The 13,299-nt window shown below is 34.6% G+C and overlaps 1 protein-coding gene across 2 annotated transcripts in view; it reads right to left on the bottom strand.

The window, feature by feature from the left end:
* LOC106872915 (uncharacterized) overlaps window positions 1–13,043 on the bottom strand; it is a 461,458-nt gene extending 448,415 nt beyond the window's left edge. Inside the window, exon 1 of one of the 2 annotated variants that reach the window (XM_052976439.2) lies at window positions 12,775–13,043. In XM_052976439.2, coding sequence (XP_052832399.2) covers window positions 12,775–12,804 — 30 coding nt within the window. In that variant the 5' untranslated portion in view covers window positions 12,805–13,043. The remainder of the gene's footprint in view (window positions 1–12,774) is intronic. The other variant, XM_052976438.2, reaches the window with a different exon arrangement.
* Window positions 13,044–13,299: the final 256 nt, after the last annotated feature.

Raw genomic sequence — 13,299 nt, 5'->3', positions numbered from 1 at the left:
TGAAAAGATTGCAGCCAACAGTGAAACATGGCAGCTATTCTGTGATGGTCTGGGGAGAAATTTGGAGATATGGTCAATCAGAGCTGGTGGAGTGTGAGGAAGGCAAACTCAGATAAATACATGTCCATATTGCAGAAAGGACCCCTTCCAATCTTTTCAAGTGGTGAAATGATTAAAGAAGACTCTTTATTTATGGAAGATGGGGCTAAAATGATGGAGCTAAAGATAGAGCTAAAATGATCCAAGATCTGTTGGATAAGAATGGCATTAAAAAGCTTCCATGGCCAAGCCAGTTACCAGGTATGAACCCTATTGAACACCTCGGGGGCATAATGGACAGGACATTTCATATAAAGAACAAGAAAGCATCTTCAAAGTCAGATCGTTTGAAATTATTGCATGAAACTTGGCAAAAAATTTCACAAGAGAATATTCATCATCTGATCATTAACATGCCTAGTAGGGTCCTTGCATTTTTCCATGCAAGGGGCAGGTCTACTAAATATTAAATATTCACATTGTAACAATTAATAAATAATTTGAATGTATAATTTCTGATTAAAATAAATTTTAACGATTTTAAGGGTGTCTATTTACTTCTGTTGTGTGTGTGTGTGAATATACATATATATTCGTGTGTGTGTGTGTGTGTGTGTGTGCTATTCAAAGTAGACCTCACACATGGTTCCAGCAAGATGGGGCAACTGCTCATACTGCAATAGAAACAATGCAGTTGCTACAGCAGTGCTTTGGAGAGAGAACAATCTCCCACTACAACTGGCCTTCACATTCCCTAGACTTGACTAGCCTGGGTTTTTTCCCTTGTGGAAATACCTGAAAGAGAGAGTTTACGTCAACAAACCGGAGACCCTGGTGCAACTGAAGGAGAACATCAATAGAGAAATCAGAGAAGTGGGGTGTGAAATTTTTGAGGGTGTTATGATGCAAGTTTTGGAAAGAGTACAGGCATGCAAAACCAAAAATGGCTGCCATTTAAGCAATGTCATTTTTTTATATGTGATGTAGTGGTGTTGCAAAATTTGTCTTATGCATATTTATTTCCATTCTGCCCTTTATATTGTATCAAAATTTCATGCATTTATTTGTAAAGTTAAGGAAGTTATTAAAAATTGAAACTCATCAGTGACTTTTGGGGCACCCTGTATAATAAATGCCTAACCTAAAAATATTCAGTTTTAATATTGTTGATCAAACTAGGTAGTATTTATGATATACAGCATACCAAGCTAATGTGTGTGTGTAGCAAGTATATTATGAAAAAATTTCTTCTTTATGAACACAAGAGCAAGAAAAGCCATATTTTTCAATCTGACATTTGTCTAGATATATTTTATATCTAATCTGATCTGGTGTAATCAGTCAATGATGTCTTGAAAAAAACAGATAATGTAGAACATAATCACTGACATCTAAATAGTTGTAAAATATTAGATATCATAAAAACAAAACATGTAAACATAGATTTCACTTATATAAAACAACACCTGCAAAGAAAAAAACATTCAACCACACATGTATTTATGTGTGTCTGTCCACATATATGAATATACAGTCATGCATATATATATATATATATATATATATATATATATATATATTCGATAACTAGCACCCGTGCCAGTGAAGCGCTAACAGCACCGTCCAAGCATGATCATTGCCAGAGCAGCTGTCTGGCTTTTGTGCCGGTGGCACGTAAATAACACCACTTGAGCATGGCTGTTGCCAGTAGCGCCTGACTGACCCTCATGCCAGTGGCACGCAAAAGCACCCACTACACTCTCGGAGTGGTTGGCGTTAGGAAGGGCATCTAGCTGTAGAAACTCTGCCAGATCAGATTGGAGCCTGGTGCAGTCATCTAGTTCGCCAGTCCTCAGTCAAATCGTCCAACCCTTGCTAGCATGGAAAGCAGACGTTAAACGATGATGATGATATATATATATATATATATATATATATATATATATATATGACTCAAATTCAGCCGAGGTTGACTTTGCCTTTCATCCTTTCGGAGTCAATTAAATAAGTACCAGTTACGCACTGGGGATCAATGTAATCGACTTAATCCTGTTGCCTGTCCTTGTTTGTCCCCTCAATTTTTAGCCCCTGTGGGCAATAAAGAAACATATACACACACACACAAGGGAGTGCTGAAAAGTTCCTGGCTTTGAGTAAAAGAAAATACAAGAGGATCGGTTAATTAGTTTTTCTAAGCTCTGTAAAAAAACTCTGAAACTTGGACCTTCAACCAAGCCTTTTACAACACTCTTAAAGCCAGAACCTCCCCAGCACCCCCTCATGTATGTATGTATGTGTATATATATAGGGAGCGGTGAATAAACTGTCTTCTAAATTACGCAAAAATAAAAATAACACTGACATTTCATTTTAACAGATATATTTACCAGTTACATAAATATATCTTGAAATACTAAAGAGCAAATTTATTCAATAAAATTACCATTGGCTTCAATCACAGCTTCCAGACAACTTCAGAATAGGATCTTCCAGCAGCTATCCTCAAAGCATGGAATCTAAGGGTCTTAGAGTTAATTTAGCAGAAAACAAAATCCTAGTAAGTAGGAAAACAGACAAATCACAAATCCCTTCAGGGAGACGGCCCTACTCAATATGTAAGAAGGGTGTTGATAGAAAATCCATACATTGCACCCAGTGCAAGTTTTGGATACATAAGAGATGTAGTGGTATCACAGGAAGGTTAACAGAGAATATAGTCTTCTTTGTGTGTGGCAAATGTGCAGCTACAATAAGCACTAAAAATATACAAATAGACTCCCTCAATGCTTCTGAGGGGGATGCATTAGTATTAGATAGCTTCTGTTACCTAGGTGACCAAGTTAGCAATGGAGGAGGAAGATCTGAAAGTTACTAGAACAAGAACAGGCTCGGCAAAGCTCAGAGAACTTTCACCTTTGTGGGTAACTATATGGCAGTGAAACATGGGTTTTGACTACAATGGGCTTGTGAAGGCTTGAAAGAAAACTGGGCATAAGAGGCATCAGATGTTGTGTGCAAGAGAGAAGACTGTGCTGGTTCGGTCATGTGATGAACATGGATGAGGACAGCTGCATAAACAAGTGCTGAGTTCTAATTGTGGAGGGAATCCATGGAAGGGGTAGACTCAGGAAGACGTGGGATGAAGTGGTGAGAAAGGATCTTTGGTCGCTGAGCCTCACTGAGGAAATGACAAGGGACCAGAAGTTGTGGCGATTTGCTGTTTTTGAGAAGACGAGCCAAGATAAGTGAAAATCACTGTCATCCATACATACAGGCTTGTTCTTTACAAGCCATCGCCACATAAAATGCACTTGTGCCAGTGCTCATAATTGCACCCATGCCGGTGGCATGTAAAAAGCACCCAGCAATCTCTGTAAAATGGCAGATGTTCGGAAGGGCATCCAGTCAATTGAAGTCTGGAGAGCTGCCCAACTGGACAGTTCCGTGTCAAACCATCCAACCCATACCAACATGGAAAACTGATGTTAAATATGATGACGAAGATGATGATGATATGTGTAAATGTATCTGTGTGTATTAGTGTTATGTTTGTCCCCCTACAATCACTTGACAACCAGTGTTGCTTTGTTTGTTACTGTAACTTAGCAGACAAAAGAAACTGATAGAATAAGTACCAGACTTAAAAAGTATGTCAATTTATTTGACTAAATCCTTCAAGGCAGTGCCCCAGCATAGCCCCAGTCCAATGATTGAAACAAGCAAAGATAAAAGATAACAATAAACAATAATTGGAAATCAGAGGTAATATATTTTATCAATATATTTCAATCAATATATTTCAATAAAACCTGGTCAAGAAATGTTTAATGAGCTCATAAATAAAGTAATAAGGAACTATTAGATAAACTAGATCATTTATAGATTATTATTTATATACATAGATTATTCATACACAGGCAAATAATCTATACATATACATTATCTATATACATGGCTGACAACCTATACACAAATACACATATATGCATTGCAAATGATCTATATACCTACAGATAATTTTTTTACAAGGCAGATAATCTCTATCTGCCTTTTTTACACAAGGCATGGGCATCCTTTTTCAAGAACTGGGCTATGTCAGGTATACTTCATCTTCAGGTGGGCCACACCACTAAAAAAATTCAAGGTAATTTTTCATTAGATGCCATTCAGGAATTCCCATTGGCTGCAGTATGCCAATGGCTGATCTATATACACCCAGATTATTTAGATACACAGCACATAAGCTATATACACCCAAATTATTTAGCCCTTTAGCATTCAGATTACTTTGTTAAATGTAATGCTTATTTGCATTATTTTGAATTCATCATGCACTATCTCATAGCTTTGAGATTTCAATGATGTAATTGTTTATTTTTAAAATGACACTGTAGAGTATTTGTGAGAGGCCAGATCTAGCTGAATAAAACAGGGAGAATATTTTGGCCAAATATGGCCAGTTTAAATGCTAAAGGGTTAGATACACAGCATATCATTTACATACACCTAGGTTATGTAGATACATAACAGGTGATCTATACACAAAGAGATTATATATAAACAAACTTTCTTCTATTGAAAATGATTGATATCCATGTAAATTATCTATACACGAAAGGAAATCTATATACATATACCAGTTAACTAAATATATAGACATCAAATTGGCAAAGTCTTCAGAGCCATAGAAGATGCCTTGCAGTATTTGTCCCAGCAGCACTTTAATTCCAAATCACACTGAGGCCAACTTTGCCTTTCATCCTTTCAGATAGAGGATTGGCAGAAATGTTAAAGCATTAGTTGAGATGCCTTGCAGTATTTGTCCCAGCAGCACTTTAATTCCAAATCACACTGGGGCCAACTTTGCCTTTCATCCTTTCAGATAGAGGATTGGCAGAAATGTTAAAGCATTAGTTGAGATGCCTTGCAGTATTTGTCCCAGCAGCACTTTAATTCCAAATCACACTGGGGCCAACTTTGCCTTTCATCCTTTCAGATAGAGGATTGGCAGAAATGTTAAAGCATTAGTTGAGATGCCTTGCAGTATTTGTCCCAGCAGCACTTTAATTCCAAATCACACTGGGGCCAACTTTGCCTTTCATCCTTTCAGATAGAGGATTGGCAGAAATGTTAAAGCATTAGTTGAGATGCCTTGCAGTATTTGTCCCAGCAGCACTTTAATTCCAATCACACTGGGGCCAACTTTGCCTTTCATCCTTTCAGATAGAGGATTGGCAGAAATGTTAAAGCATTAGTTGAGATGCCTTGCAGTATTTCTTCAGGTTTTTGCATTCTGAGTTCTTCAGTGGTAGTCTTAATTCATCATCTGGTTTAACACCACCACCTGGTTTATTTTTGCAGGGGGGAGGGCTTATATATATTATATTTTTTTTTACTTGTTTCAGTCATTTGACTGAACCGCTAAGTTATGAGGATGTAAACACACCAACATCAGTTGTCAGGTGATGGTGGGGGGACACCATATACACACATATATATATATATATACGACAAGCTTCTTTCTGTTTCCGTCTAGCAAATCCACTCACAAGGCTTTAGTTGGCCTGAGGCTATAGCAGAAGACACTTGCCCAAGATGCCACACAGTGGGACTGAATCTGGAACCATGTGGTTGAGAAGCAAGCTTCTTACCATACAGCCACTCCTGCACCTATATATATATATATATATATATGTATATATATAAACAGTGTTCAATATACACATAATTTTTCACGTCTGGCCGTATAGCCTTTTCAATTTGTTTTCCTGTCTTGTTTTCTTTTCCGTTTGTTTTCCTGTCTTGTTTTCTGTTCGCCACTACATTCCTCCATGGTACAAGTTTAATTTGTGTATACAAATTTAATTTGTGGTCCATGGGAAGAGCCATTTTAACGATGCGTCCTGCCCTAACTCTTCGAAACGCCTGTGTTAGAATGGGGGCAGCTGATGAAGGAAAATGTTCTCTGTGGCCCGTGTGTTTTCTGTACTCTGGTTATTATTATTTTTTTGTCTATGTTTTGTTTGCAATGTCCTGTACCCAGATATGCACCTATATATACAGGTAGATGTAGGTATGCACATACTTGTACGTATATATGCATATACTCATTTATTATTTGTTTTCATATATATATATATATATATATATATATATATATATATATATATATATATATATATACAGACACACACACATAATCTATACACACACATACATATATACACACACATGTACACATATACACACATATAGGGTGTCCTAGAATTAACTATCTATTTCAGTGAAATCAGAAAACTTTTTTTTTAATCTCTCTTATTTATGTTTATCATGTTTAATATATGTTAAAAGTGCAGAAATTTTAAATTTTATAATTCTTTTTATAAATTTATTTCCATTCCTGTTGGATCCTGCTTATCTGTCCACAACAGCTTTTTTTCCGATTTGGCTGCAATCATTTTCTCTATCTTCACCCCCAGGATGGAACAATAGTTTAGCTGAACTTAGAGAATGCATTCAGCTAACAGTGCAGGAGGTAACACCTGAAAATGTTTCAAAATGTGCTTAGGGTAGATTTGAAATTTGCAGGGATACAGACTGAGCACATGTTGAAAATATTCAATAAAGTTTTCACATAAAATTTATAAATCTATTTGTTTTGGTGTCATAATTAAATAATAAACATAAAATTCTGATTGTTGTTTTTTCTAATTTACTTAATTACATTTAAATAGCTAATTCCGGGACACCCTGTATACACATACACACACACACATGCTCACTGGTGATGTACTTGGATTTTCTGCACCAGCAGACTTTCAATTTTCTTCAAGACTCTTTGCAAAAGTGTAGACAGCCAGAAATTTGGATTGTGCATTTCATTGGAAATACTCTGTGTACCCTATCAGAATCCATGATACTATAGGTCACCATCATTATTTTAATGTCGTCCTTTCACACACACACACACCTGTATGTGTGTGTGTGTGTGTGTGTGTGTATATATATATATATATATATATATATAAAATCACAATAGTACCAAAGTATACATGAAGGCAGTCTTTCTCAATGTAGGTTATTACAAGCCCCAGCATTCTGTGGAAAAAATCCTCAGGTTCCATGAGATAGAATGTTTTTTGATAAAATTTTATAAAAACTTATTTTACATAAGCAAATGCTATTCACCATTTTCAAAATAAGTTAGTTATCAAATTATGTTTATTTATTTGTTTTGCAAAATTCTTGATGTGAAATCATGTGTTAAAACAGATACTGTCATATTTAGGAATGGTCATCTTTTGCTAATTAAACACATGCTCTATTTATTTGCTCTTCACTTTGGCTTATGATTTCTAGTTATTTGTCAAAGTTCTTTCGTCACACTTACTGTGAATAAAGCTAAACTGAAGATCAAATAAATAGTGCATGTGTTTAATCAGAAAAAGATGACCATCCCCAAGTATAACAATAAAGTTAATAATGTTTTCTTTTTAAATGAATAAATTATCATTCTAAAACAATTTTTGTTTCATTTAATGTCTAATCAAAATTAGGAAAATGGAGATGGTTCACAAAATGTAGATACAGTTTCTGAATTTTAGAAAACTGTATAATGGTTTCTACACCAAAATAAGTTTGGAAACCTCTGAATCAAGTGTTTAAGAACTGAGACAGTAAAGGCAAGATGAATCTTAGTAAAGTGACAAATGCACATGTTGAAACCATAAAAATTAAAGGAGACTTCATAAGAACATTTCCATTAATCAATGTGAAGATATTAGTGGGCAAGTTGTGAAACCAATACTATCAACATTGTACATTGTGAAGAAACTGTCAAGCTGGCAAAATCATTTGTACACTGGACAAAATGCTCTGCAGCATTTCATCTATCTTTACGTTGAGTTCAAATTCTGCCAAGGTCAACTTTGCCTTTCATCCTTAAGTACCAGTTGAACACTGGAGTTAACTTACCCTCTCCCTCAAAACTGCTGGCCCTGTGCCAAAATTTGAACTCAATATTGTATATTGTGAACACTGTATATTGGTATGTTAATATTGGTGCATATTTTTTTATATGTTTGCAAATGATTAGGTACATTTAAGGTGGACTATTAGATTCAGATCCTATCTTAGTTGATGCAGTTTAACAAAATAATGTGGTATTTGCATATAACTTTTTAAGTCAGGATCTGAATTGGTGTTGAGCAACCCTGACCTTGTTGAGGCATGGTTAAGAAATTTTGCAGCCAACATTAGAACAAAACAAAACAATTGAAAGATTATAAAACATGGTGGCCTGAAAAAGAAAAGAAATTAATTTTTATAGAGGACAAATGACAAAGCTTTACTGAAGTTGTTATTCGTGGTCTATTGAAAACAACTGGACAAGATGAGTTTTACCAAAATATGGGAGACTATAGTGAGACCTAAAAAAAAAGTCAGTCATTGCAGAATAAAACAGGTTTATGTCTGTTTCAGCAGTTCTCTGAACTCATTAAAAGACATTGTTTTTGTGACTAGATTAAATATTGTGAATTTGATAAGCTCGACCAAGGTATTGAAGAGGAATTGGTAGAAATGAGACTCATTGAAGGTATGTCTCATACATTGCAAAGATCAAGAAATATTAGAACAGCCACAGTTAGGAAAATGTTACTTCATGCCTGTATGAATATCATTCAGCAAGAAACGATAGCAAATCTTATAAAAAAAGTTGATATTTCTCAAAGTTAAAATGAGAGTTGCTGATACTTATCATCTGGCCAAAAAAGGGAAATTTCCTAAATGCAATTTTTGAGGTATTGAACATGCATTTATTGAAGGGAAATATCCAATTAGGAAATAGATAACTGTGCAACAAAAAGAACTATTTTTATTAATTTGCAGCTTTAAAAAGAAAAGTGAAGGATATTCAAACAGATTGAATGATAAAAGCTCTAATACTAAACCAAATGTATTTTATACTACAAGATGGAAAAAAAAACACTTTCCAGTTAAACTGAATAATATCAAGTAATTCCCAACTATTCATTGATCACCCAACCCTCACTAATGCTATCAGTAACTTCATTTGATATCAACAATTAAGACCAAAAACTTTTAAGGTACTCTAGAAACAGGCATTCAATATAAAATCACATCACTATCAGTAACAGATAAAAGTTACAGTGTAGTTAGAAAGTAATGCATTAAATATTAATAGAAGATAACTCCATTTTGCCTGATGTTGAAGATACTGGTATGTAAAGAGATCATAAGCTCAGTATTAATTTGAAAGAAAAAATATATGTATCAAATATAGAATATCAGAAATTTATCACCATCAACATTTAACATCCATTTTCCATGCTGGCATGGGTTGGATGATTTGAAAAAGCCAACCAGCTGAAGAGCTGCCTGGGTTCCATGTTTGTTTTGATACAGTTTCTACAGCTGGATGCCCTTCCTAATACCAACCATTTTACAGAGTGTACTGGGTGCTTTTACGCAGTAACAGCATGGATGATTTAACACGGTACCAGTACAGGTGCTTCTTATATAGCAACAGCACCCACAAGCATATTTTCTACAAATAATTATCAAATTAAGGGACTGTTAGAATATATACCAGCTGACAGATCTGTGTTTCTGAAATGATTTTAAAGTAGACACTAGTCACAAGATTTGTTTGGACTCTTGTCCAATCCCTAATATCAAATGTGCCTTTCACTTGCTGGCTACAATGAAATTTATTGCAAAACTCCATCATATTCAAATAGATAATGACTTCAAACAAATTACTACCATTAAAACTGCTGCTGGGATGGACACTACAAGTGCAATTTTTTATTTTATCCAAAAAGTACCATATGTATTTTCTCCTGCTAATAAGTATGAGTTGGCATCATTTTTAGAATAGGTAAATTTCCATAATTCATAGTTACCAAAAAATTCTGAAATGGTTGAACTATTTGTCAAATTGCACAAGAAAAAAATATCTAATTTACTAAGTCAAATGCTTGGCAAAAGGCATTGGAGAATTTGAAATATGCACTTGCTGAAAATCCTGCTGTGAAGATATTTGACACCCATAAAGACATAACATTGACAACTAATGTTAGTGAGCATTCTAAATAAGGAATTTTATCACACAATAACCACCCAGTGTTATTTTAAACAAGGTTAACTTCAGCTGAATCTAATTATTAAAATATCGAAAGAAAAACTTTAGCAATTGTGTGAACCACAAAACATGGCTGTCATTTTTACTTAGTAGAAAATTCTTACTTAAAACTGATAGAAAGCATCTTGAATTCATCTTTAACCAGGTAATGAATTTCCAAGAGTTGGGAAGCAAGCATCTTACCTATACAGCCTGAAAATTTTTTCCAACTTGTCCAAAATCATAATGAAGAAAGAATATGGATGCAAACTATATTTTGTTTTATCGTTAATAAGGCTAGGGACTTATCTAATATTTAGTAATGATGGTGAGAGAACAGGAACAATTGTGCTGATGTATTCCAAATTTCTATCGAGTGAATATTGTTCCAAACTCTGGGAAAACTTGAAATTTTGAAGGGGGAAAAATAATTTTTAAAAATCCTAATCTCCATACATTTGTATATTTTGGACGACGTTGCCTAATGTTTATATTCGTTCCCAGCAAGTTGTTTTACACCTATTAGACTATTTTTTAAACTTTGTCACCGGGTCAAACACTATAATTCAGAGGCCATGGAATGACGATGTGGCGATGTGAATGTTCCGAGTCCTCTCCCCACTCCGCCTTTCGCGGGAGCGCATTTTTTTTTTTTTTTTTTCATATTCGTTCAGAGCGAGCCGTTTTACATCTATTACACTATTTTTCTTTTGTTTCTTGGCTCCGGTGAGGCGTCTAGGAACATTCAGGATGCGAATGTTCCGAGGCCTATCTCCACCACCACCCGTTCGCGAGCGCGCGTTTTTTTCTTCATATTCGTTCGCAGCAAGTTGTTTTACACCTATTCGAATATTTTATTTTTTTTATTTCCCTCCATCTTATAAGCCGTTGTGTGTGTGTGAGGGGGAGAGAGAGGGGAGAGAGACAGACAGACAGACAGAGAAAGAGTTGACAGTTATTTCTAGTACGTCGAGTGACTGCATCGAGGTAACACTCCTTTGAGTCGTCTGCTAGTTTAACAGGCATCCACAAATGAACGGACGAATTATAAGTCGCTGTCTAGATTTTTAAACGTGAAGATTAAAATATATATCTTTATAAATATAACCGAAAAGTAATAACAGAAAAATTAGAGAATGAAAATTTTGAAAAGCTGGGAGATTCTTCTTTCTTTTTTTTTTTTTTGTGTGTTGTTGAAAATAAGGGAACCCGAAGAAATTAAAACTATACCCAACACAAGTGTGCTTCACTTCGGCTTTGTTTCCTCAAAATTTTCAGAAAAATGGATAAATTTTTAAGGAAATTTTCATCAAATACACTTCAGATGGTGTAGATTCCGATTATATCGGAATCTATAGTGAAAAAAAAATTTCCGCGGATGGGAAGAGGAGTTTCGGAAAATCCACACCAGTCTGCTTTGTTTCCTCACAACTTTCAGAAAAATTCTGTAATGAAATTTTCTACAAATGCTTTTCAGAGTATGCCTGTAAATTATGATTATATCGGAATTTAATATGAAAAAAGAATGGTGAACTCGTACACATACATGCTGACACACATCACATATCTAGAAAATGAAACTTGAAATTCCAAAAATAAGTTGTGATGCATGTTCATTTATTTATTTATTTTTGTATTAAATTCCGATATAATCGTAATCTAGACACTCTGAAAGTATTTGTAGAAAATTTTATAAATAAAGTATCTCTGAAAGTTATAAAGAAACAAAGCCGACTCTGTATGAATTTTCCGAAACTCCTCTCCCCAGCTGCGGAAAATTCTTTTCACAACAAATTCCGATATAATTGGAATCTATTGCCATTTGAAGCGTATTTGTAGAAGATGTCATTAAAAAATACTCACTTTCCTGGAAGTTATGGGGAAAACAGAATCGGTGGGGCACAATTGTGTAGGTATGCCCATATTCAACATGTCAAGACTAGACTACCTTTAATTTGCCTCTCTATAGAATTAGAAATTATCGGTTATTATATAGATCCCACAAATTATCTTGGGCGCCCGTAATTTCTTCAGATGTGTATATTTTAAGCTTCGTAGATTACATAACTTTTTTATTTTCGTTTTGATATTTTTGAGAAAATGTTAGATCTTGTTAAATTTCTTCCAACTACTTATAATTAAATGACTTTGAATGTTTGTACCTTCTTTATTATTAATTTCTAGAAAAAAAAAACTGAATGCGATTTTCGTCATCATCATGCAAAACATGTATTATGAGAATAATCTGGTGAAAAATTGAAAGAGGATAAAAAAAAGTTTGGAAAACAATCATTATTTTTGATAACAAAGTTGTCGAAAGAAATCTAACAAGATCCAACATATCTTTTGTCCTGTGGCGAAGAAATATCAACAATATAATGACGACAGTGACATATCTACACAAGTGTGCCACCGTCACGACTTTGTTTCCTCATAGCTTTCAGAAAATTTATTAATGAATTTTTTTTGCAAATACCTTTCAGACGGAATACATTCCAATTATATCGAAATTTATTTTGAAAAATTGAAGATATTTCGCTAAACAATCGAGGGGTTAGTAATTAGAAGTAAATAAAAAGTAATTTATTTACCTGTCCAAACACTGAAGGAACTCCTGTCATTTTCTGTGTTTGTTTTTGTGCTACGGTAAAAAAGTAATCCAAGATTTCTTTGGTCCTTTCACTTCATATATAGTTTTGTTTTCAATTATTATAATAACTATTATCACTACTAATACTACAAGGTCTCCATTTCTGTTTAGGTGAGGTGAAAAATAAAGTATATCCTGAATAGCAATAAGAATGTAGTGAAACAAGATTCGAATTTAGCGCTCAATTACACGAAACCAGGGAAATAGACTGAGTAAGAGAAAAAGGAGGAGTGAGAGGATGAAAAAGTAGGGAAGGAGGAGGAGGCAAACTAAATGTTCAACTTCCGGTTCGTAGCCCTACTTATGGTGGATGTTACTCAACATTATTTTTATTTAGCAGACGTGTTACGTGATGGGTGGAGAGTACATATGAAAATAGCTTGCTTGCTTGGTTTCTGACAGTGGTGTTTTTCGTAGTTAGGGAATGTCAGGAATAAATACTGGTAGGAGGAAAGAGCTGAAAAAA

The sequence above is a fragment of the Octopus bimaculoides genome, chromosome 25 (genome assembly GCF_046866305.1).
Source record: "Octopus bimaculoides isolate indiv1 chromosome 25, ASM4686630v1, whole genome shotgun sequence".
NCBI classification, from domain to species: domain Eukaryota; kingdom Metazoa; phylum Mollusca; class Cephalopoda; order Octopoda; family Octopodidae; genus Octopus; species Octopus bimaculoides.
This window is presented reverse-complemented; position numbering and strand designations above follow the sequence as displayed.